Below are 27076 nucleotides of genomic sequence, written 5' to 3'. Positions count from 1 at the left end.
CCACACCCCACCGGTTGGATCTGCCACAAAGACCAGCCCGGAGCAGTCGTCGTGAGTCCCGCAGCCGCGGCGCCGTCTCTCCGCAGCCGCTTCGCTCTGAAAGGCGTCCGCTCTCCATTTCTCTTGCGAAAAGCCGGGAGTACGTTTTTCACACAACTTTGTAGTTATAAGTGATGTGAACTCGTTAAACTGCTCGGGTGTCCTTGAACTACACTGGCCCATTATTATTATTATTTTTTATTTGCGTGGAAAAATCCTTGAAATGTAGGCCGCAGGGTGTCTCGTGAAGTCGTGCCAACACTGAGCGCAAACGTGCATTTATACGCTACGACTGAACTACTGGGCGTCAGATCCAGGAAGAGTGAGTAAGCGCAGATTTACAGAAAGCTTAGTGGCAACAGGCCCGATAATAGTCTACTGGACTCAACAATGCTGGTGCTATTCTGGGGCTTTACACCTGGCCCCGGTTGTCACGATGGACCGCCAGGCATCCGGCAGCGCGTCCCCGTTAAGCTCGGACACGGCGCTGCAGTGTAAGGTTACCGCGGCTGGACCTGTGAAAATACATCAGTCAGTCTGTCAGGAGGAATGCAAACAGCAAAGCGTCATATGCTTATTCTATTTGCTTATTATTTGCCTCACAATCTGTGCTCTCACACACGAGATCAATAAAGGCTAAGCTGGCTTTTACTGGTCTCCCAGTCCCAGCCTGCTGAAAGCTGTACCAGTTTAAACTAGCCTTGCTGAGACCACCAAACCAGGCTTTACCCATGGCCTGACCAGCTTTGGGTGTCAACAAACTTACATGTATTAGATAACTATAAAAAATAACAAAATGAAATGCCTTCTTGATCTGCAACAGGTGTGGTTTTGTTACAATGACCAATCTAGGATACCATTAACATACCGAAACTGATCAAATAATATATTAATAGGCTATATGTGTTTTCAAATGTACCAAATTTGAAACATAAACCATGAACCTGTATAAAATGCTTTACATTTATTTCAATGGATATATATGGAATTAATTACAACAGCTTATTTCAAGTAATTGGTAGAGGTAACAGGAGCATTTCCCCAGTTGATAAATAGAAAAAATCTATTTAAATATATATAGGCCTATACCTTATAGAATAAAAAAAATGTTTTTGAAAGAAACCCCTCATCCCTTATTATATATATATATATATATATATATATATAATGAAGTTTATTTGCAAAAACATAACATAAATAAATTTTCAAAAATCATGCTTTTGTTTTATTGTTAGTTAGCTGTATTTTCAGTTATTTTTAGACTAATCAAAATAACCCAACTGTAGTTTGATTGAGATTAATTGGAACGCACAATGAAACATGATTTTTGAAAATTGTTGTTATCTGTTGAGTTATCTGATTTTGCAAATGAACTCTTCGTATATACTGTGTCCTGAAAGTATATATATTAAAAATATATATTTATTAAAATGTAATTAATTCCTGTGCTGAATTTTCAGCATTACGCCAGTCTTCAGTCACATGATCCTTCAGAAATCATTCTAGTATGCTGATTTGATTTGCTGCTCAAAGCAACATTTCTTGTTGAAAACAGTTGTGAACTATTTTTAGCTTTTTTATTAAGAACAGCATTTATTTAAGTGTTTTTTGTCTCTGTCACTTTAAAAAAAAATCTATATAATGTTTCCCTGCTGAACATTAATTTCTTAAAAATCATACTGGGGCCAAGCTTTAGCATGCACACACAAACATATACATATATATATAACTTATCAAAAAGAGCAAAGATGAGCAATATTAGCTTTAACTTGTTAGGTTTATTTATCGCTTTATTCTCCCACATACATTTCAAGAAACACAGTGCAAGAAATTAAACCTTTGTGTAGATCGGGGTTTGTGCCAATTTTATCAGTAAACTTGAAGGAAAGTTGGAGGACAGTTTGCCAGTATTAATTCAACAGTCTTGACAAATTACATTATATTCTACCTTCAATCCGGCCACTTCTGTATTCATATAACCATTTAAACAGTGACTTGAATGAGCAGGAATGACTAGAATCTCTGAGAATGAATGGGACATAGACCTATTATGAAATTGAATCAAAGTGTAACATTCTTAATCTAACACAACCTTATTCCACCCTCTTTTAAACTAACCGATGAGCAGCACTGGTGTAAATCGGCATTAATGCCCTGAACTGATATGAATGGATCATGCACATCCAAATTCAAGAGCCGGATATGGTTTCATCAGCTCCTTAATTCACAAAATCAAGAAAAAGAAACAAACAAAAACTAATAAAGTTATATTTATGCATGTCTCCTGAACAAAACACTATGAGTGCATCTTCAAGGCAATACATGTCCTTCTACCATTTATGCCAATTGCTGTTTCACAAATCATATTGCTCTGATTAAGGAAGGCCAGGATACATCATCTTTACAGAGTAATGAATTGAAAAAGGAGTAATTACAGAATAAATTTCCATAAAGTGTCCATTTGGCACACACCAAAAAAAAAGAAGAAAATCTGGGAATGCACATGTTTGCACATGCATATGTTTCTGTACAGTTTATTGTAATTGTGAGAAAAAAGTTTGCCTCTTTTATTACACCATCTAGCCTCTGGCAATATGCATTAATGGAAAGACATTGGAGGCCGTTTATTGGTTGAGTCCAACTACTCTCCAGTTTTGCTCCCAGAGCTGCTCTTGAACTTCACCACCATGACAGTGATGTTGTCAGGACAGCCGCGGTAGAAAGACTGCAGCACAATGCTCTTGGCGCCGAAGTGTGGCTCATCCAAGCGTTCCCGCACAAAGCGCACGGCCTCCTCGTTGCTGAACGCGTCCCACAGACCATCGGAGGCTAGGATCATAAACTCCGGCTGGAGCTTGTCCAGGTCAAAGGTCAAGATATCTGGGTCTGGGATGACCACATTCAAGTTCTTGAGAGGGTAGTCACCAAGTGAGCGCGACATGGCCAGGATGCCCTGCACACGCCAAGACCCATTAAAACTGATGAAGCCACCTGATGGATGAGATCACACAGATGTGTTACATTCACACAGTGCAGTCACAGTGAAGTGTATCACAAGTGCAATCCTACAACAACAGAAGGCCCAATCACTGAAAAATTACTAAAGTTTAATAATGTCCATTTATGAACCAATAGGGGAGGTTAGAGTGTTAAGGTCACTGCACATTGAGTACGAAATGTTTGTGTGCGTTTTTCCGTATTCCTCATCCTTTCCTATCAAAATGCATGCTATGGATGCAAAAACGCAGAAAATTTAACCTGATCTGAATTTTATTTTGATGGACGAAAGTTTCAGAATGTAAAATGTAAATAATATATTTAGTAAAATGTATACTAGGGCTGACAAGAGTTTTAATATAATTAACCCCCCCCCCCCCCCCAAAAAAAAACAGATAAAGTCATTGTGTTGATATTGATGAAAATGGCGGAATTGACAACTAAAAAGAAATAAATATTTTGATTTAACATTGAATTTATTGTACATAAACCTTTAAGGCTGCAATGAGGACAAAATATGTTTAAATGTTCAGAAGCTGTTCTTAAGTGGCACTTTATTAAGTGGTTTATTTATTTAGACTGTTCAGAGGTGGAACACTGCAATAAGCATTGCAAACATAATTCTGAGGTTAATGGGCTTTACAAATTTTAAAATGTATTGGTTTTGTATGGACCTATGCAAACTCCATAGTGTGATCCAGGAAAAATAATAATAATAATGACAACCGGTTTTAATTTTATTACTATACAAAAAATGTATATATCAATAAAGAAATATGACTGTAGTAGTAATACTATTGTTGTGGAAATAATAATAAAAATAATTCTACAAAAGGTGACAAGTTTGCATCCCTGTGTAAGATCCACAATTAAGTGTTTGGTAATTGTCAATTCCAACCACTGTCAAACAAAGGTCATCAATCAAAAGGTTATTTAATAAAAAAAAAACACGACAATTAACAAACTTATTAAATATACAAAAAAAATAGTACTACAATTACTAAAGTAGTATTTATTTGGCTTGTGCAATTTTTTTAATTTCATAAAATAATGAGATTTTAATAATAAGAGCAGTAAAAATACTAATAAATTACTGTGTAAGCAAAAAAAAAAAATAAAAATGCTTTAAGGTACAATGACCTATAAAAGGCCAAGAATAAATGTAGCAATACTCCTCTGAAAATGACCAGTTACTATGGGGTGGGAAACTTTTGGAATCCCACAACTTGGGTCACGATTCATTCGATTTTTGCTTCTCGTGTGTAAAAAGTACCTGTGCACATAGGAGATGTGCGCCAGTAAACAGACATGATTTAAGCCTATTTTCTGTTTGTTAAGACAGTGATATAGGAACTGTTGTTGTAGTAAGCTTAATTCATAATTCATGAATCGATTAGAATCAGTAGAAACAGAATCGTGATTGATATGTGAATGGCTTTTTCCCCCACCTACGCCAGCTAATGTACATGGTTACATTTACTATTTAAGATAAAACGTCCCTAAGAAAATAAATTCTAAAATTCTAATCAATTAACTGATAAATAAGAAATAATAATTAAAAGTGCCTAAATGGGCTTTTGGTACTTCTTTATTTTCTGTACGTGTCAAAATTAAGCCAACAAAAATCATCAGTTATGGCTACAGCAGCTCACCCAAGGAAACTCACCTGCTCTCTTGATCCTCTTGCGCTCTTTCAGCTGGTAAGGCTTGTGATCATGTGACAAGGCCACAGCGTTGCCGTCCTTGTCGCAGAGAACGCCGCGAGAGTCTCCGACATTTGCCACAGTCAGCTCACGGTCTGACAACAGGGCTATCAAACATGTTGTGCCTGAAGACAAAAGAAGGATTCAGCATCGTTTACTGTTTCCAGTCAGCTAAACCTCATAGATAAGATCAGCCTAAAACACTCTCGCCCCTGCTCACCTGCTTCATCATGGGTGGCAGAGAACTTGTCCACCATGTCCCGGTCCACAGCCAGAACGCGCTGCTCTAGGATGGCGGGATAGGAGAGAGGACTGTCTTTCTTTTCTCGCTCGTAAGCCTGCAGCTGCTGTTTCAGAGCCTCGGGCAGGTGGGCCTTCACATAATCAGCGGCTGCCTGCGAGAAACAGCAAAAACAATGAGGAACGCACTCTTTCTGTCACACTTCAGCATTTATAATGTTCACGAAGTTCATTCGGAATTCTACTGACAACTGAAAAACTTAAAGGTGTTAATAATGTGGAAAACCTTTAAGACAAGCAAAGAGAGAAATGCAGATGAGCGAAGTGTGAAAACATGTCAAAATAATATTTTACTTAAAAGTTTTAATGACAATTAAGCACCTATTGGCATTACTATAATTAGGGCAGCTCAACTATGGCAAAAATCATAATCATGATTATTTTGGTCAATATTGAAACCAAAATAAAACCGAGTGGTTTGAAGGATAGTGTCAACGATTAAAATTATAATTAATTAGTATTTTGTGGCTGGACTGTGTTCCCTTAAATTAAGTCTTTTAAATGTCATCTAATGATTCTGGTTCTAAATATTAGTCTTGGTAAAAATGTACAAGTCATTATTTTTTGCTCAGAAAAACAAAATGAATCGGGACACATTCTAATGCATGAAAAAATTATTAAGGCTGTATTAAACTTCTGTTGTTTTGATATTTGAAAACTTTGACCCATGTACATTCAGAATTACTGGGAGCTAAAAACTAACTGAAAATAAAATGTGATTTACTGCCCAGCCCTAACCATAATGGAACATGCATCATACTTCCATGTTTTTAAAATTTCCATTTGTTCTTAATTTTCATTAGATTCTCAGTTATGCATTATTGCAATGGAGGGATCTTTATATTTAACACAGCATAAATTAAAGGCAGTACAACAAATACTACAATACACTATTTACATGATATATTTCTTTCCCATTACAGTAATGATAATAGGATTTCTGCTTTCTGGAAATGAGAATTAGAGGAAAAATCTGCAAAACTTATGAAATTCACATCACTTTATTTTCTTAATGCAAAACATCACTCCTTTATTTCTGATGACACAGGAATATTATTGATCATATTCACCCACATAGTAAAAATACCCTAATTTCATAAATAAAATTCATATAGGGTTTACTCAATTTGGTTTTCAACTCACTTAGTTGACTTAAAAATTGAAATCTATCGTCATTTATTCACCCTCATGTTGTTCCAAACAGTTTTTTTTCTTCTGCAGAACAAATAAAGAGAATATGACAGTTATTATATCATATATAAACGGTTTATCTTATTTTGTGTTCAGCAAAAGAAAGTAAGTCACAGGTATGGAGTGACATGAGGGCGAGTAAATGACAGAACGTTAATTTTTGGGTGAACTGTCCCTTTAAAGGAGGCCTAAGAGCTCTAGCCAGATGGAGTTTGCAGCAGAATACAGATGAAGGGACAGAAAGTCTCTAGAGAGCGAGTGCCCTTTGCAAACGCTGCCAGATCACCAAAACATAGCGAGTCAAAGAGCGTTATTTCATTCCTAACTCTGTTTCCTCATCATCAGTCAGGACGGTTTGGGTTCCATTCAGCAGCTCACACTACAGCCTTGTGCGTTTTCAACTTTAGCCTTTGTATTTATAGCGTGGCATTGCTGAGTCACTGTCAATGATGAAACCAGAGAAGCAAACATAATACCTGTCTGCCAAGAGAACGCTGCAGTCTCTTTCAAAGCCACTTCCCGGGCAACAATGAGTCTCTGCTTTTCAGAAAAGACACGGCGGAGCCTCCTGATGAAGCCGATGCATTATTTACGCAGAAGCATCGCTCATGCAGAACACTTACAGAATAAGCAGATATAGCTCAGGGTCACTTTGCACACGGCAGTGATTTTAAAATCGTAAATAGCACACACACAGTCGAGCCTTTCAACGCTTAGATCAGAAATAGGGGATTGCTGAATTCTGTGTCCACTAAATGTTAGCCCAGACTATAAGAATGAAGTCATAATTATCAAAAAATATTGTCTGCTTAACTTGAATGTAGTTTGTTTCCATTTGAAAAGGTAAAGTAGCTTCCTCAACACTGCTAATATTAGCCAATAACAATTACAGTCATCAATTGTGAGGCCTGACAATAGCACAATTCTCTGCAGGCGTCTCAATCTGAATTATTTAAAGTATGTTGATCATTGTGTCTCAGGAACTAAGACAGTGGGGCGGTGGTGACCCGCAGTGACCTCTATCCACTCAAGACCCTCCCATCGCAAACACACTAGTCAAGCGTCCATTTGACTTCATTCACACACCAGCACAATGAGGGCTTTATTACTGCTGTTAAGCACCTGTGTTCAAACATATGGCTGTATTCCTGTGAAAGTGTATTCCTATCACTTCTTTCCTGTGAATCTCATGAAATATTTGAATGAATTATATATATATATATTTTTTTAAAGTGTGTTTAAGACCATTAATATTTTTTTGCATTGTGGCATAATTTTAATGTCTATTCAGCTCATTTTCACCCCTAATTCTCATTATCACAATGTAAAAAAAAAATATATATATATATATATATATATACACATTTAAATCAAACAACTAAAGCTATTGCCGTATTTGTTGCATTACATTTGCTTCTCAGAGGTTGATGCAAAAAAATAAAATAAAAATAAACTTACAAAAAATACATTATCAAAATATATTACGGTTCATAAATTTAGGGTCAGTAATTTTTTTTAGCAATTTATACTTTTATTCAGCAAGGATGTGAATTATATTGATCAAATGTTTAAATATTATTTAAAGGGGTCATATGATGTGATTAGTTGTTTTCCTTTTTCTTTAGTGTGTTATGTAGCTGTTTGTGCGTGTATAAGATCTGCAGAGTTACAAAGCTCAAAGTCTCCCACAAAAGGATTTATTGTATCTAAAAGAGAAGGCTGAGGTCCAGACCGGGCTAAAACGTCTTATTCAAACACACCCCACATGTCTATGTCACGATGTGGAAATATTTGCGTAATGCCGCCCAAATGTTCACGAAGAAAGAAGGTGTGATTTCAGTAACCGCGGTAGTGTTGATGCAGGCATGTCAGGGAGACGCTGTGTGTTTCTATAACAAAGCAAAAGCACTTTATTTGGCTTTATTTACATTCGGAAGAAAGTAGATGCAATTAGGAATCATTGGTTAAGATGAGTTTACAACATTTTATGGACGACCGTTTTGTGAACCTAGGAGAGTACAAGGCTGGCTGTGCACGAAGGCCATTTCTAAAAAAAATAAATAAATAAATAAATAAATAAATTAAAAAAAGTCAATTCTGACTTTGACAATTTGGCGCTTCTGAATCAGCGACTGCAAGGATGTTTTGTTATTAGTTTAAGTATTTGCTATTGACTGTTCAAATGCAGAGTTCTGCGCAGTGTAGTAACACATTGTGTGTGTGTGTGTGAGAGAGAGAGAGAGAGAGAGAGAGAGAGGGTCACATCACAGTGGAGTCAGCTTTCTTATTCTTGTGTGCAAATACATATGAGCATCATCACCGTGTCTGTCACGCGACTGTTCCCCTCTCGGGCTTGAACTGATGGTAAAACTAAGGACATTATTAACCGTTTTTATATTTACTTTGAAAGCTGAAGCTCGCGATTATGGAAAGGGGCGTTACATTTCCAACGCATGCTTGTGGTGTTTGGCCAATCCCAATGCACTGTGTCAGCTGGCCAATCAGAGCAGACTGCGCTTTTCGGAAGGAGGGACTTTGTAGAAAACAACACGTTTGAGAGAGGCGGGGCATAGAGGAACTACAATAATGACACAGAACAATGACACTGACATATTTTAAGATATGACAGAGCAAGATATTTTCAGTTGAGACAGCTCAAACATGCATTTTAGTCTGGGACTAGCTTAAGCCTTGTATGTGAAACCGGGGGACAATATATATTAGGGGGGTACAATGCTGTTTCATGCATTCAGAGTTGTTTACACTGTTAAAGAGTTGGATTCTCAAGCATGGACAAAGTTTCAAAAAACAATTTGGTCGTATTACAGAGTATTTCTGAGCCAAAAATCTTACTTCCAGGTTCGTACAAGTTTCGGAGAGTTTTTTTTTTTTCCAATCGTGGCTCTTGATGACGTAAACGAGGGTGGAACTCCTTATATGGGCATTTCTCCCAGAAGAACGTGCCCGTGCACGCATCAACCAGAGCGAGAGCAAGAGCGTGCCCATCAACGCGCTTCATTCGGCTGCACTGCACGGGACTCGCTCGGGAAGAATGTCTCTAAAGAAGTGTGTTTTTGGTTGTGAGGGAAAGATAACCTTGTTCAGCTTCCCGAAGAACCCAGCATTACGTAAACAGTGGATGCAGTTTATTTTTCCAGAGGCAGCAATGGAGTTTCTTAAGTGTGTCTGTTGAAGAACATTTTATAAACAAGGCCCAGTTCGATGCTGGATTTGCACATCTGTGAAACTGAAAGATGGAGCGGTCCCAGCTATAAAAGATCCCCGCTCATGATTCAGAACTGCAGATGGTATGTGAAACGGCATCAAATGTCTCTGTTTTGTTAGCAAGCGCTCGTCAATCTTTAGCTCCGCCCACGGCGCGCCTCCAGGAGCTCGGCTCTTCCAGAGAGAATCGTAAAGCTGTATCTTTCTTTTATAAATATGATATAACTAAAGGCTTTTTGGCGATATGAAGGATGCAATACAACTCTATAGATTCCAGATTAACATGAGATTGGGTGAAACTGAGCATGTTATGCCCCCTGTATGAAAACAGTTATTTTAAATAGTAATTACACATACATATATATATATGCAGTGGGTACGGAAAGTATTCAGACCTCCTTAAATTTTTCACTCTTTGTTATATTGCAGCCATTTGCTAAAATCATTTAAGTTCATTTTTTTTCCCTCATTAATGTACACACAGCACCTCATATTGACAGAAAAACACAGAATTGTTGACATTTTTGGAGATTTATTAAAAAAGAAAAACTGAAATATCACATGGTCCTAAGTATTCAGACCCTTTGCTGTGACACTCATATATTTAACTCAGGTGCTGTCCATTTCTTCGGATCATCCTTGAGATGGTTCTACACCTTCATTTGAGTCCAGCTGTGTTTGATTATACTGACTGGACTTGATTAGGAAAGCCACACACCTGTCTATATAAGACCTTACAGTTCACAGTGCATGTCATAGCAAATGAGAATCATGAGGTCAAAGGAACTGCCTGAAGAGCTCAGAGACAGAATTGTGGCAAGGCACAGATCTGGCCAAGGTTACAAACAAATTTATGCTGTACTTAAGGTTCCTAAGAGCACAGTGGCATCCATAATCCTTAAATGGAAGACGTTTGGGACGACCAGAACCCTTCTTAGAGCTGGCCGTCCGGCCAAACTGAGCTATCGGGGGAGAAGAGCCTTAGTGAGAGAGGTAAAGAAGAACCCAAAGATCACTGTGGCTGAGCTCCAGAGATGCAGTCGGGAGATGGGAGAAAGTTGTAGAAAGTCAACCATCACTGCAGCCCTCCACCAGTCGGGTCTTTATGGCAGAGTGGCCCGACGGAAGCCTCTCCTCAGTGCAAGACACAAAAAAACACCTGAAGGACCACAAGATGGTGAGAAATAAGATTCTCTGGTCCGATGAGACCAAGATAGAACTTTTTGGCCTTAATTCTAAGCGGTATGTGTGGAAAAACCAGGCACTGCTCATCACCTGTCCAATACAGTCCCAACAGTGAAGCATGGTGGTGGCAGCATCATGCTGTGGGGGTGTTTTTCAGCTGCAGGGACAGGGCGACTGGTTGCAATCGAGGGAAAGATGAATGCGGCCAAGTACAGGGATATCCTGGACGAAAACCTTCTCCAGAGTGCTCAGGACCTCAGACTGGGCCGAAGGTTTACCTTCCAACAAGACAATGGCCCTAAGCACACAGCTAAAATAACGAAGGAGTGGCTTCACAACAACTCCGTGACTGTTCTTGAATGGCCCAGCCAGAGCCCTGACTTAAACCCAATTGAGCATCTCTGGAGAGACCTAAAAATGGCTGTCCACCAACGTTTACCATCCAACCTGACAGAACTGGAGAGGATCTGCAAGGAGGAATGGCAGAAGATCCCCAAATCCAGGTGTGAAAAACTTGTTGCATCTTTCCCAAAAAGACTCATGGCTGTATTAGATCAAAAGGGTGCTTCTACTAAATACTGAGCAAAGGGTCTGAATACTTAGGACCATGTGATATTTCAGTTTTTCTTTTTTAATAAATCTCCAAAAATGTCAACAATTCTGCGTTTTTCTGTCAACATGGGGTGCTGTGTGTACATTAATGAGGGAAAAAAAATGAACTTAAATGATTTTTAGCAAATGGCTGCAATATAACAGAGAGTGAAAAATTTAAGGGGGTCTGAATACTTTCCGTACCCACTGTGTGTGTGTGTGTGTGTGTATATATATATATATATATATATATAAAAATGTGACCTGATAATGTTTTAATGGGATTCACAAATTTAGAACATTTAGAATCAGAATTAAATAAGAAAGACTGCACAGTAATTCATATATAAGGTCACAACACTCACACTTTCGTAATTCTAATTCAAGATGGCAATAACGAGAAAACCAGACCACTGGGGAACAAAGGAAGAGCAATGGATGCGTAAGACAAGCGTTGATTAGGCCAACTGTGCTAGTCATTGTTAGCGGGAGCTCTCTTCATTAGCAGACACCACAGGGCAAAAGATGATGAAACACAAGGCTGTCTATTTAACAGGGTATTTTTAACAGACCCCCTGGATCAAACTCCAGACCTAGTTTTTACTTTTGACATATTAAATCAGAACTTACATTTGCATTGCAAACTTATATTTGCATAACATTTTGATTACACATGCAAATCTTAACCACAATATGATTGATTGTTGACTATTTGACCATTAGCTGTTGTCATCATCACAGAGTTCAATCAATTAATTTGATCTACTGCCGAGGTGTTTCAATCAGCCGGCTGTCGACCAAGAAAAGTAGTACAGCTCTTCACAGCTGTAATGAATGAACATGAGAACGATGATTTTAAAAAATGACTAATTGCAAGCAGCCTAAAAAGTCAATAAAAACAATTGGCTCAGATTTGTGACTGGGTGGGGTGTTCATCCTGTTGTTTGGTATCAGATTTATGCGCTGAACATTGTGGGAGGCTAGACAAGACTGCCTCCATAATTTCTGGTAAAAAATAAATAATTAAACCATTTTCTTTTTTCTGAATATATTTTAAGACGTAATTTATGGCAAAGCTGAATTTTCAGCATCATTACTCCAGTCTTCAGAAATCACTCTAATATGATTTGCTGCTCAAGAAACATTTCGTATTATTATTGTAAAGAACAGTTGTGCTGCTTAATATTGTTTTAATTATTATATTTTTTTTAGGATTCTTTAAATAGAAAGGTCAAAAGATCTGCATTCAATTAAAAAATAAATGTGTAATGTATAAATCAATTTAATTCTTGCTGAATGCAATTAATTTTTAAATATTACATATTACTATAAAATCAATTAATAAAACAAAAACAATATTATAAATATTATAATATATATATAAAAAAATCCTTTACAAAATAAACCAATCCTAAACTGGTCATCTCTTCTGAATCCAGTCTTTTCCTCTTGATAGTTTTTGAAGCCCTGCTCAAAGTTTGACCAAAGAAATCTTACTGAAAGCTACAACAGTCTAAAGTGAAGTGATCAGTATTAGAATCAATCGCATAAGCTTTATGAAATAGCAGAGTATCATGAATATTGATGACAATTAAGATTAATGTGCCAATGATGGCACCAATATGCAATTTCACTTCTCTTGCGAACAAGCCAAGAAGTGCTCGTGTCTTCCAGCTACTAGTTCCTCATCTGAAAGAGTTTTTAGTGCCATTGGGAACAGTGTCATGCCACAGAGCATCTCCTCAACCAGAAAGTGTCGAGAGACTTGTATTCTTAGCTAAAAACTTGTGAAACACTTGCATAATTTACCCCAGCTGCACAGTGTAAAATGCATGTGAATTACACTGCTCTAAAGAATACACTTTTTGTACTCTTTTTTCACACCGTTACATCTACATGTGTTAATTTAATAAAAACAAGTGGTCGGTAGTTCTACATTAAGTTTTTTGCACTAAACATTCTGTTTTATCCAAAAATCATGTTGTTGTTTTTTAAATTGGGGCAGAAGAAAGTCAAATTTTTAATTAGGCTATTGCAGATTAAAGCCATAAATATAATCAAAATTTGCACAAATATTGAAATATAAATTTAAGTATATCACCCAGACCTATTCAGTAGGAATAAAAACTCAAGCACTCTTCTATTATTGAGTGGATGTGTCAGTAATCCAACATTAACAGTTTAGTTTACGCAATAATTATCATGGCCTTTCCATTTCACAACCAGAAAAATCAGCCAGTACGGGTATCAACTTGCCAAGTGTACATATACAGATAAGACTCATAATGTCAGGACGTTTGGGTCAGCAAACATTTATGGGAGGAGATAGTGTAGATTAAAAAGACCTTTTACTGGGGCCGAAGGTTGGCACATTTTAATCTATTAACTGCTTGGATAGCAGGAGGGCCCCTGGACAAACAAATAGCACTATAAATAGAGTTTAGACATTCCTTAAATGATCATGAGAGCCAGAAACAGCCGACTAGAATGCCGAGGAAAATAGCTGATCTGTAAAGTGCCAAATTCAAAGAGCTTCCTGAGCGGTTTTAATAGGTTTCCACATCTATCAGATCTCCTTAAACCTTGTGAGCGGTTATTTCATTGCTTAAGAGCATCTCTGAAGGCATTCACACATTAAGCCAACCAGCATTCATCTGCTTTACTGCACAGTGATGAAGATAAAATGAACATCTGTCTGTGCTCCATACAGGCTGGGAAATCAGACTGGTCCGGAGCAGATGTCTGGGGGGGGAAGGGGAACTGACTGAATGCACCAGACAAGTATCATGGGAATCTCAATTGGCTGCATTAGAGTTCTCATATAACAATTACAAAGGCAGTTTGTGAAAATCTCTCAGATTCTACATTGTGTTGCACTAAAAAAAAAAACTTTCAGGTCATTTAATATTTGTAAGCAATGCAATAATAATAATAACAAATACAAATAAAATAAGTAAAATAATAAAATAATTTAACATTTAAGTATTTTGAAGGGGTATAAATCTTGTGGTCAACCAATGGTGTGATATTAAAGAAGCAGTGTGGCTAAAAGATATATAAATATATATATATATAAAAAAATTACTATAATATTTCCTCAAATTTCTAATAAACAGAAAATATCTACAAGGTAAATTTTGGTACTAACAAAAGCCAGAAGAACATCCCATGTTAGCCAAAAGGTCTGATAATCTCAAATAATATTTTTGTGTCACTGAGACACTATAATAGTTTTTATGAAAAATTTGAGTTTGTATTTTTTATATTTTCTATTTTTTGTTTTTAGTCATTGTTGCTTCAGTTTTATTTTAGTACATCAAGTTAGACTAAATTAAAACGAGAACTGCTGCTTTTGCAACTAGCTGAAAACGTTTTTTATACAAGGAACTTTCTTTTTCTTCATACTTTTAGTAGTTAACTATAATAACCATGAATTTACCTTAATGACTTGTGTAAACTCTTAAAAATAGTCAATCTTAAAGGGACAGTTTACCCCATTATTTACTGGTGTTGTTCCAAATCTGTATGACCTTCTTTTTTCCCCACCCAATACAAAAGACCATTCACTCATTGTATGGAGTAAAATGACACCAGAGGCAAAATAAAAGGTTATAGAGGCTTGATATTTTTTGGAACTATTCCTTTAAATGTAAAAACATTCACACTTTCATACCGAGGCACCCGTTTACAGGCGTCACAAGGTGATTTGTTTACATTTTGGAGCCTTGCACCCCCATCTGCGTTCAGTACCATTAAAGAACGTCCATAATTTACTTCATAATCAAATGTTCCAAAAAAAAAAAAAGGGCCAGGAATAGGGGTTTTAAAAAACATGACGGTTAGTAAACACACTTTTGCATTAACTGCTCCTTTGAAGGTCGCCCCAGCTAACACAGAACGTTCCCTCAATGTTTGGTTCCAACGTTCTTTTTAGAATTCCACCTTTAACAGTAAACGGAGTATGTATTGTATGTAAAGCTTTCGCCCTGACTCAGACTCTCATCAGCACCCACGCGTCTTACCTCCCCGCCGTGGCCGTCAAAAATGGCAAAGATTGAAGGGTGGCTCCTGTTCACCAGGTCGGTAAGCACCTCGAAGCGGTCCTCCATGTGGTCTCTGCGGCCCTGGATCGAGTACACCGCTACATTGTTGTTCTTGAACTCCCAGGTCTTGGAGAACTCCGCGTCCAGCACGTCCAGACCGCCCAGTCTGTCGTTCATCATCATCTCCGCCACTTTTCCCTTCACCATCTTCACGGCATCCCGGCTGGACTTGACGATGGTTTTCACCTCGTCCGTGTGGAAGAAGTAACTCCAAAGGGCCAAGCTTATACATAACAGAAACAAGGTCTCTGGCCTGAGCAAGAAATAACGCATGATGCGACCCAAAAGAGACAAAAGCGTCATTGTGTCTCCTATCATCACACGCTCGGGGACTGAAGTATGGGCTTCAAATTACTTCATTAGACCGATATGAAAGCCCATCTGCAGCCCGACGTGTTTGAACACCCCCTGAAATCTCGACTGGCCGGTGGTTATATTATAAGCCGCAGAATGGAGCGAGCTCCCGGTGCTTTCAGCTGCAGTCTGGCTCTAGCGCCGCATATAACCGCACAGATCCCATTACCCCCAGCGACAGCGAACACATTCCCTCCTATAAAGCCATCTGCGCCGCTAGCTCGCGCTTTCGACGAGTCTCTGCTCAAAACGGGCTGTTATTTACTCGTTCGCGCGCGCCACGGAGAGTTTTAACGCACTTTATAGCGCTAATTCGTCGATGCACATGCCGCCGCTGCCTGGCGTCCTCTGCGCGCTGCGAGCGTGACTGACTGCAACGCCTGGTGGACCGGGGAAAATAGACACTACAAATACACGACTACAGAAATGAGCTCATATCGGTCCCTTAGCTGGAGAAGCCTACGTCAGACTACATTTCATCAAACAGATTTTTTTTTGCACAGCCGATGTGCCGCAACGTGACGTACCCATCGATGACTCTGTGCCGTCATGCGCAGCTGTCCTCGCGCCTGAGCGCCACGCTGTTCACACTAGCCATTTGTACCTTAGTTTTACTGGGTAAATTTTATATGTATAATATCATTTATGTCGAATAAAATCAATTATATTTTAATCAATTTTAGTAGATTTTTTTATTGGTTTGTCTGATTAATAGCAAACAAATAGTTTATCCAATATTGCTTTCATTTAGATATTTTATGGGTGTAGTTATATATAATAATTATTTATTTTTATTTTTAGAATATAATATGGTTGTCAACTATCCATAGCTTTTATAATGTCACTATTTTGTCCTAATAATTGTAGCAAGTCGCCACACTGTAAAACCATTAAAAATGAACAAGCAAAGGCAAAAATGAATTAACTCTAAAATCTACCGTATCATATTTAATACATGCTTTTCTAAGACCTGTAAATTACCAACATGATCAAACTTTGCTGAAAACAGCACTTATACACAAATGCATTCTACATCAATCATATATAATTTCTTAATAATATATAAATGTTAAAATGTGAGTCAAATATAATACAGCAGGCTTTTGTTGAACATTTATTTGTACATCTCAAAGTCATTATTGCATTATGTTTTGAAACTACAGAGCTTTGTTCATAAAACTAAGCATTAAAATATCATCTTTATTATAATTATTTAAATATATATAATATATTCCATCTTACTTTTTGTAATATAACATCTGCCCCTCTTTTTATATTTTTGTGCGCATCATATTTTCCTATATTAATAAACATAAAAGCCTGACATCAGATATCATATAAAACATAAAAGACATAAATTTTGTCTTTGGTTAAATAAACTGTTCCATTAAAAATTTGATTTGTTTTGAATATTATTTCATAGGCTTTACATGGTTAAAACACATGCCAGCCACCCATTTAAAACTGCTATATGTGTTAACACATTTGTTGATGAAAGATTATGTTGAAAATCTCTTGCCTTTTGTAAAATGCAGCACACCTTACCGATTCTAAACCAGTTAATTTACTTCATGCCCCGACATGACGTTGCACAGGCTTGTCAAGTGAAGGATCCATTTAGGGATGCCACAAGTAAACACACTGCCAGTAACGGATAAACCGATGCAAAACCGCGATGCAGAAAAGTGCTTACCATACTAGCCTTCCAGAGGCTGAATAATAGATGCACATTTTATTGATTTCATTTTCATCACAGAAGTCCAATGGGATTTATTTTTGTAGTGCTCCAGTGCTGGAAGTAAAGAAATGGATCTTTTGATTTGACTAATGGTTTCCATTTTGCCTACCTGGCAACAAGGGCATGTCATTTAGCGCAGGGCATTCGAGCCTCTTGAAGCTAATGCATATGGCCTGTGTAGCGGCAGCAAGAGGGTGGCTATACAGGCTCAGGTAACAGCCCACAGCCTCCCCTCACACCTCTCATCTCCCACTCCCAATGGTGCCCTTGTATCCACAGAAACAGTGCTAGACGAGTCTAATGGGCGCTGTAAGTGGAGAGGGTGATGCCAGCTAAAATGCTGTTTGTTTTAGTGCTGTTTTCAAGGAAAGCATCACTATTACTATTGTTCATAGAGTTGGAGATTTCAACAAATCTGTATGCCTATATTCATTTCAGTGCATACTGTCACTCCTCTTGCATCATGTGTGCTATACTACGTGATTGATGGGTCAATGACAAAGATAAGATACAGAAAAACAGTTGTCAAGTTGCCTTAGTTGGTTTATTCAAATATATATATTTTCAATGTAAAACTTTTTTTCAAATTCATAAATATTTAACTTAAATTTTATTGAGTAAAAAAAAACATTTCAAATTAACAAGCCAATGTAAAAATTCATTAAGCCAATAAAACCTATTTCATACAACAATTTCTAAGGCCTCTATATTATCAACATGATCAAGATTTTAGTTGTACACAATCATCTACATGCCTTCTACATTATCTTTACATACATCATTTTTTAGAAAAAGCGTATTAAAAATGTATCAAATTTGATATATTTTCAAGTAACATTTATTTGTACATCTCTCAATCATTCAGTTTTGGTGCATATACTGTAATTTATCTTACATCATGTCTGACGTGATTTGGTCATACGTGATTTTATTTTTGAAATATTGTTTTAAAACATTAAACCACATTTGTCAAGTTGTTTTGTATGATTTTGAAAAAAACCCCAAAAAACTTCTATACAATTTTCAACAAAAGTTTAATTTAATTATTAAAAATGTCATGTGGTGTAACCAAGTAAAAATGAACACCGTATTTTTCTTACACCTTGAATATATGTTGTCAAATATATTTTTCAAGGTAAAACGTTTGTCCCTATAAGTAGCCTAAAATAGGCTACTTCAATAATAATTATTTTGATAATTATAATTTTTATTCATAATAATTAATAAATGTTTTTAGAGCGTTCACACCACAAGAAATTTTACAACATGAACTAATCTTTGAAAGACTTTGACCTTGAAACAGTCACAAGGGTCAGCAGGGGTTGTCTCATGCTCCAACAATAAAACAGCAGTAAAATAGTCCCATAGACTTACACTGATGGTGATATTGTACGCTATAGCGACACTCTAGTGTTGTGGTGGCAGAAAGTTTCTCCAGATAATGTAAAAGTTTAGGTAATATGGAATTTGTTGATGTATGGTCAGTTTAAATGCCATAACCTCGGTTTGACCACAGTCACGCTTTAATCACACACTACTGATCTGACAAACACCGGAGGGGTAATTTAAATGCTTTTTCCTTGAATGATGTCATTGCACTGCTGGGAGACATCATATCACACGGCAAGGTACGAGATGAACATCTCAACTCTGGGGTTACGCTGGTCAGTAACCCCCTGAGATATAAAAGTCACTAGTGCTGGATTTCCTGAAGGAGGGCTGCAGAAAGACTGCCATGACTTTGTTTCATGGGCCAACGTCTCATTTGCTTTGATTATTTAACTTCCCTTTGAGCTTCGGCCAAATGGACCAGTTACACAGAATTCAGGCCACATTTCTGTAGAAGGCAGTTTTGACCTCAGGTTTCTTCGTTCAAATTTTGTACATTTATACCGTTAGGAAGTAGACTGCGTGTCTGATGGAAGGGTTTGAAGGCGTCTAGGATACACGACCATTCACCCCCCAAGTGTTAGTGTTTTCTCCACTGAGACTGTTCAAAAATCCCCCAAAAGTCTCTGATTCTCTTTGATCCTTGGGAAAATCACGACTTATTCGACCTTTGTTTAACATCGCGCAGCATGCATTTTTGCTACTGAAACTTTGTAAAAGAGCTTAAAAAAAACCACAGACACAAAACATGAATTCCTGTTAATTCATATACTCTTGTGTGTAAACATATGCACTTTAATTGCCTTTTTAAGTGGTATAACACAAGGGATACAGATGCATGAGAATAAGAAGGACTGATACATTAACTTTCTAAAGCCATCTCATTAGGCTTCTCCTCAGGTATCAAATCCGCAGGCCTGTGCCAAGTGTATGTCACCTGCCCATGCAGTAGAAAACACTCTCATTGGCTGGACTGAGGGGCGACGGGGAGGCACAGGTAGTTAAAAGGTAGTGATCTGGATGCAGTTTTCTCTTAGAGAAGAGAACAGTGAGGTGGCACACAAGTCAAAAACTAGGTAAGTATTAGCGGTATTTTGCTCTTCAGAAAATTTAAAGGTGTAGTTATTCGGCATCCATTTGGCATCCTCTTCAGTGTATTTGTTCGCTTTTTGTGTGCAGGTACTTATACAATGCCCAATATTGTCCACCCGGTCATCCTGCTGATGGCCTTGCTGGTGGTAACAGCAGGGAATCAAGCATCACTACCCAAGACCACACTGTGGCCACGACTGAAACACACTAAGAAGCCTCCGCCTCGAGATGAAGGGGGTCCTCCACAGCCGCCCGGCCTCTTGGGGTCCCATCCGATCACCACTACTGTGAGCCCCACCTCCAGCGGCATCACAGAGGAAGTCACAGACTCCATGATGGACGCTTACTCTACTTCCCCCACCGACAGCACCACCTACTCCAGTGATGCTTATTCTGCTGACTACCACACGGAGGCCATGGTTCCTCCTGGGGTTGGCCCAGGGAACTACACGTTGGACTACAACGAGTGCTTTTTCAACTTCTGTGAGTGCTGTCCACCAGAGAGAGGTCCTCCAGGACCGGTGGGAGAAAAGGGATTGCCTGGTAAGAATACGAGTTGTAGTTGTCGAGTAGTTGGTATCTCAGTCAAAAGCTTAATTAACTTTGCCCCGTATTTGTCATCTTGCAAGGTATTCCAGGAGAAAAGGGGGAGATGGGACCTCCTGGACCTCCAGGTCAGGATGGACTCACTGGCGCTCTGGGGCCTCATGGAGGAAAAGGTCTGTATAGTAATGTCATGTGTTTGTGTTCAACATTAGCAAGAGATGATCAAAACAGTTCAATAAACAAGAAGTTGATGTTGAGTAACTTACAGTTTTGACACAATATTGCCCGTCACATTCTCATTCCAAAATGAAGCCAAAACTGAATCAACAACATCTCCAAGCAACACACAGGAACCCTGTATTTTTGAACAAACTGGCTGAGTGAACCATTCAATGACTCAATTCAATGAAAATATATTAATTTGTTTGTTTCTGAATGAATTATTAACTGCATCTTAAATGGCATACTGTCTGAGTAAATACATTTGATGGGGAACAAACTTGTGAATGGCATTGAAGCAAAGCAACAAACACCGTAGTCAGTTATTCAGTATTCAAGGCAGTGATAAAGTCTTTTTGACCACATGATTTTAAGAGATAAAGGTTTCATTTACAGTCTTTATAAGTATTTCATTATGTTTAGATTGACATTAACATGCTCAACATTTCAACTCTGTTTTTGCGAAGCCCTGATAACAGTGACGATCATTTTTTTTTCAAATTATAATTTATAATTTCCGAAACTAAGCGGTACTATCAGCATTGACTCAGTTAGCTAAATATAAGAATTAAAAATTAACTGTGACGAAATTAAAAATGTAGCGCTTTAGGGTAAGTCAATGTTTTTTTTTTAAATGCTTTACACATTTTTTTGAGGATTAGAATTTGTATCTGTCCCTTGCTTTTTGATCAACTCTGTTATGATTTGATATTTTCACGATTCGTTTTTTTGAATAAAATGGTTGAGTGAACCATTCAGTGACTCAGTCCTTGTATATATACTTCTTCGTGTCTGAATTAATTGGTGACTGTGTCTGAAATCACATACTGTCTAAACTGGTAAAAAGTATGTTCTGTAAAGTATAAATGAAACCTGGCCATACTACATACGCCATGTAGTTTATATGCAAAGAGAAATAAGTTAGTGGTTAATGATATTATGTTACAACTGTAAGTTCTAAAGCTTCCATATAAAGGAGTGGAAAGGAATTTAGGCAGATACGGTTTACAAAAGGATCATATTTTTTCTTTCACAACTTCCACATATGACAGTCTATCCAAAATTATAAACAAAGGATTAGGGCCATTGCCACTCATCTGTTGAGTGCGTATACAAATATCCTGGTTTTGCAAGAAGGACAAACATTGGAGAAGACCTTGACCTTAGTTAAGGAGAATTACATGGAGTTTGTGTGTGTATTCTCAAGGCTTCTCCTTCTGTGTCCCAACTAAAGAAAAAACTATTACCACGCCTAAATCAAATAGACTAAACTTTTCCCTTTTCTTTAGTGCTGCATGCTCACACAAGTTGGTGAACTCTACAATTTGTCTTGAAACTGGTAATGCTAGTTCCCTGTGATTGCACAAAAGTTTGTCTGCAAAGCTTAGATCTCTGATTCTTCTCTCTTTCTAGCCTGAGCAAGCTCTTCACCACTGGAATAAATAAATAAACCAGTGTTCGGGGTTTTTGTTTTCTTGTAAACCTCTGTGTATTCATAAGGATAGAGATCTATTTTGATAAAAAAAAAAAAAGTGTAATCAAAGAGCAGACGTGCAAATAATTTTTGTTTGATGCTTAGTCATATCCATTGCTGACAATACTAAGTGAAGGTATTGAGAACAAGTGCAAACATATCTGCAGAGATCTTTGAGCACTGTGAGCCAAACAACACATTTCCAAAACAGCATGTTCTGTCTTAAACATTGTCCCATTAAACACAATGCTCCTTTGTTGTGGTTACTTCAAAGATAATGCTTGTAAGTTTGTTAACAGATGTCCTTTCCTCCTTCAGGAGAGAAAGGTGATCCTGGAGTGAGTGGGCTACCTGGGATTCCCGGTGTCACTGGGAAACAAGGAGAGAAAGGTACATTCACCTGTGACAAAGGCCCTAACCCAGTATTTGATTCACTTTATGTTACACTTGCTATGCTGGTTTATGGACTGTTCTCAGAAAATAGCGGCATGGTTTACTACTACACTGGGGGGAGGGGGTATAAGGGGTTTTCTAATATAAGAATTGCAAATGAACTGGGACAGAGTTGAAATACTGTAGAATTAGAATGAATTGGTATTTATTATATCATGTTTTCATTATGTCGATTTATTTTTCTATAATGCTTTATATGCATTTTTGAGAATCTAGAATATGTATCTGTCTCTTACTTTGTTCAATTCTGTTACGGACATATATTTTACAGGTTATTTTACAGCCTTTATAATTATTTCATTAGTTTATATTGACCTTATCTGTAACGTAACGTCTCTCTAAGGGAACACAGGACTTTGACGAATTGAAGTTAATGATGAAGAGCAGAGAACAAATGTTTCCAACAAAGGTTACAAATGATATTACATTACTTTAAGACTGGACAATGAAACTCAAGAAACTAAAGGCTTATAAAGACATAGAAACTAATGAGCAAACGAGATGAACACAGGTGAGAAGACTTAACGATGATAGACAAATAATGAACTAATGAGAAGATCTGGAACAAGACCAAATATGGGCAAACAGGAAACAAACCGTAACATTATCAAGCTCAATATTCGAAGTCCTAATAAGTGTGATCATTTTTTTTTATTATTATTGCGTGTAATTTCTTACAAGGTACACCAGTGCTATTAGAATTTACTCCATTATCCAAGTATAAAAATGAACTGTCACAGGGTTGAAATAATATAGAGTTGTAGGTTTAGAAGTAATAAATAACTTCTGGTATGTATTATTGCATTTTCTAACTATTAATGTTTTTTTTATTATTATAAATGCTTAACACATTTTTTGTTTTGTTGAGATTATAGAATTTGCATTGGTCCCTTACTTATTGTTCAACCCTGTTACAATGTGACATTTCTCCCTTTTCCAGAATAATATTTTGATCTTTTAGGCATATTCAAAGGAGTGCCATTAAAATCTTTCAGACCACACATTTCAAATAGATGTAACTTTAAGCATTTTGTTACATCTACACTGGCCTCATCAAGCTCAATATTTCAACTCTGTTACGGCTAATCTCCTAATAAGAGTGATGACCTTTTTTAAAATGATGTGTAATTTCGGAAACTAAGCGATACTATCATAATTTACTCAGTTATGTACGTGAATTATAGACTAACTGTGATGGGGCTGAAATAACGAAGAGCTAAATAACTACTGTAAATAACTACTATGTAGATGTAAATAACTACTGGCATTTATTGTACTGGATTTCGTTATGTAGACATTTTTTTTTTGGAAAATGCTTTTGAGAATCTAGAATTTGTATCTGTCCCTTACCTTCTTTTCAACCCTGTTATTTCCCTCCCATTTAAAAAAAAAAAAAAAAAAAAAAGTTTAGTATAGTTTTTTTTTTTTTAAAGGACATCAAAGTCTTTGAACTTTCTTACAAGTCACATAGAAACTAAGTGATACTATCAGAATTCACTGTAATTTAAATATATGAATTAAAGACTCTCTGTGATGGGGTTGAAATAATGTAGTTCTTTAGAGTTGGTAATGATTAATAACTACTGGCTGTAACTTAAGCAGGATTGGTTTAAGAATCAAGTGAAAAAAAAACATATGGTGATCCCTTACTGTTTACGGTGGTTGTGGCACTTGATGTGGGAAAATTGAAGTAAGGTTGACATATTTAAGTGTTCAGCAGTAGCCTTTTCAAAGCGTTATACGGTAACAGTTTCCTGAGAATGGGCCTTACATTTCAAATTCCACTTGATGTTAATGTGTGCAGGTGAAATGGGCCTCAAAGGAGACAAAGGAGATACAGGTTTAACCGGGCTGAAAGGAGACCCAGGGGACAGGGGGGAGCCCGGCTGGAACGGAACAAAGGGAGAGGCGGGCGAGCCTGGCATACAAGGACCAGCTGGCCCTCCCGGACGAGATGGCATCAAGGGGGAGAATGGTGACAAAGGAGACTGTCCATTTGGAGAGAAAGGACAGAAAGGCATTATGGGGGAGCCAGGGCCTCAAGGGCCAAAAGGAGACATGGGTGTGCCAGGTCTGAACGGCATAGATGGGCTTCCTGGGGCTAAGGGTCCGAAGGGAGACCCAGGACCCCCAGGTAAGCAGGGAGAGCCTGGTCCTCCAGGACCCCATGGACCACCAGGGCAGAGGGGGATGCCAGGGATGAAAGGCACACGAGGCCTGAAGGGAGCACGAGGTGTTAGGGGATTGAAGGGCCTTAAGGGTGAACCTGCCGTTCAGAAGCGCTCAGCCTTCAGCGTTGGTCTCTTTCCCAGCCGATCGTTCCCGCCGCCTGGCCTGCCAATCAAGTTTGACAAAATCATTTACAACGAGGAGGGTCACTGGGACCCCCACGCCAGTAAGTTCAACTGCACTCATGGGGGAGTTTACGTCTTTTCCTACTACATCACAGTGCGTAATCGGCCCCTGCGTGCAGCCCTGGTGGTGAATGGCATTCGGAAACTGCGAACTCGCGACTCCCTTTACGGCCAGGACATAGACCAGGCTTCCAACATGGCAGTGCTGCGTCTATCATCTGGAGACCAGGTCTGGCTGGAGACTCTGCGGGACTGGAACGGTGTTTATTCCAGCAGCGAGGACGACAGCACGTTCTCTGGATTCCTGCTCTATGCTGATGCCACAAAGGACTGACGGCCAGGAATCACACTGACTTCTGGATGAACCATTTTAGACCAGTACATCATTTTGTAGGGGTGAAATGAAAGCCACCTATATTATCTAAAGTACTTGAGACCTGAAATTAGATCCATCTACTAACAGTAACTGTACAGCTACTAATTACGTTACCTTTTTCATGACAAGGACTATCAATGCTGGATTGTGCTGTAATTTTTTTTTTTATAAACTGATAATTTGTGGCAGCTATTTTGTAGATCTTTATATATTTAAACAAAAATAGCTAGCAGCTTATGCAATAAAATAATAATGATTTAATTCTGTCTTGCTTTCTTAACCATGCTGTCATAAAAAAAACAACAATTTATGCAATATTAATTTCATTTATATAAATGCAAGACTTAGTTTTGTTAATTATAAATGATACCTTTTTTAACATTTAACCCCTGGAATTGTTTTTCAGGGTTTTTTTTTTTCACATGAATAAACATCTATGTATATCCTTAAAAATATACTCAATCTGAAAAATTACAGCTGTTACCTATACAATTTAATCATATTTACATATTTATAATTCAGATGGTATTGGGGTAGGGACATTCTCATTATATAGAGAATTTGATTGGACAACAATCTCTGTAATTCATGATGATTCATAATTTTTTTGGGACCATTTTCCAAAGAAATGCTATACATTTTAAACGTATGTTTTTGATTTAAGTTGCCAGAGCCATCTTTAAGCAGAAAAAAATACATTTAAAATGTACAGTATTTCTGACTTAAGATATACTGACTTAAGTTAATATACTCAGACAAAACTCACAGAGGCCAATTTCAATACTGAACTGTAAATGGTTCAGTCTATATGTTTGAATATATTCAGAATAAAATATAGCAGGAAACAGTGACCAATGAATGAGCCATGAACAGGCAACATAATGTTCAGTCCCCAGTTTACACACAATCAATCATAAAAACCACAAATGTATGTCCAGGGGAACTGCCTCAAAACATGCCAGGATGTAACTAGCAATGACAAGATGACTCAGCAAAGAGGAACTGTGAGTCAAGTAAGAGAAACAAATGGATGCTATCATGTAGTCGCTACTGAAGTACAGGTTTAAAGATTATCACAGAACTGAATCAGTGCCATTGTGACTGTTTGTCATAAGCTTTACTGGGAAACCACAATTTACAGCATTATTTGCATTCTGCCCATTCAGAAGCCGGATTAATTCAAGGTCAATGTTAAAAGATTCATAACTTGCTGCAATTACAAAACAGGGAAATGGAAAACAGGTAACAGGTTCTCTCTCATAACTCTCATGTGAGTTCCTTCAACTTAAATATTTCCTATATTGTTACACCATTAATACAAAACTACACATTTTTGATGATCATACAAAATAGTGACAGATTATTTCTTGTTATACTAGAAACATTTTAATTTCTTAATTAGTTCAGTGATAAAAAATAAAACAACGGAAGACTGGAAATGAAATAAAAACAAATAACAGCAACAAACTACTGTATAACTGGCTTTCATATGCCTTATTCAACAGGTACAACTGCAAATAACATTGCAATTACAAACATTTTTATAAAACCTAAAAAACTCTTATTTTAGAAAAATTTAAAGTGCAAAACAAAACAGAAAAGCCAAAGTATGAGAAAGTTGCACACATCCCACAAACCCAAATAGGGCTCAGGTGCAGGACAAAAAAAAAAAATCAAACTATAGCAAAGGAACAAACGTAATGTCCGCACACTGAATGAACTGCTCCATAAAAAATATATTTTATTG

General features: G+C 37.5%; 2 protein-coding genes across 3 annotated transcripts; one reads left to right on the top strand and one right to left on the bottom strand.

Moving 5' to 3' along the window:
* Nucleotides 1–1799: 1799 nt before the first annotated feature.
* On the bottom strand, nucleotides 1800–16269 carry LOC306880728 (protein phosphatase 1L). 2 transcript variants are annotated; one of them, XM_079434462.1, is made up of 4 exons: nucleotides 16216–16269; nucleotides 4960–5134; nucleotides 4703–4864; nucleotides 1800–3030 (listed from the first exon to the last, which is right to left on the bottom strand). In XM_079434462.1, the coding sequence occupies exons 1-4, from the start codon at nucleotides 16237–16239 to the stop codon at nucleotides 2681–2683; spliced, it is 711 nt and encodes a 236-aa protein (XP_079290588.1). In that variant the 5' UTR covers nucleotides 16240–16269; the 3' UTR covers nucleotides 1800–2680. The 2 variants fall into 2 exon arrangements, with proteins under 2 accessions (XP_079290588.1, XP_079290587.1); XM_079434461.1 differs by having other exon boundaries at nucleotides 15254–16237.
* Nucleotides 16270–20005: 3736 nt separating this feature from the next.
* LOC306881218 (otolin-1-A) lies at nucleotides 20006–25287 on the top strand (the record flags this gene model as incomplete). Its single annotated transcript, XM_079435201.1, has 4 exons — nucleotides 20006–20450; nucleotides 20537–20626; nucleotides 22465–22536; nucleotides 24404–25287. 4 exons carry the CDS (start codon nucleotides 20006–20008, stop codon nucleotides 25285–25287), a joined length of 1491 nt encoding a protein of 496 aa, XP_079291327.1.
* Nucleotides 25288–27076: the final 1789 nt, after the last annotated feature.

This window comes from Barbus barbus (genome assembly GCF_936440315.1).
Source record: "Barbus barbus genome assembly, chromosome: 15".
NCBI lineage: Eukaryota > Metazoa > Chordata > Actinopteri > Cypriniformes > Cyprinidae > Barbus > Barbus barbus.
The sequence above is the reverse complement of the archived record's forward strand: the minus strand, read 5'-3'. Positions and strand labels throughout refer to the sequence as shown.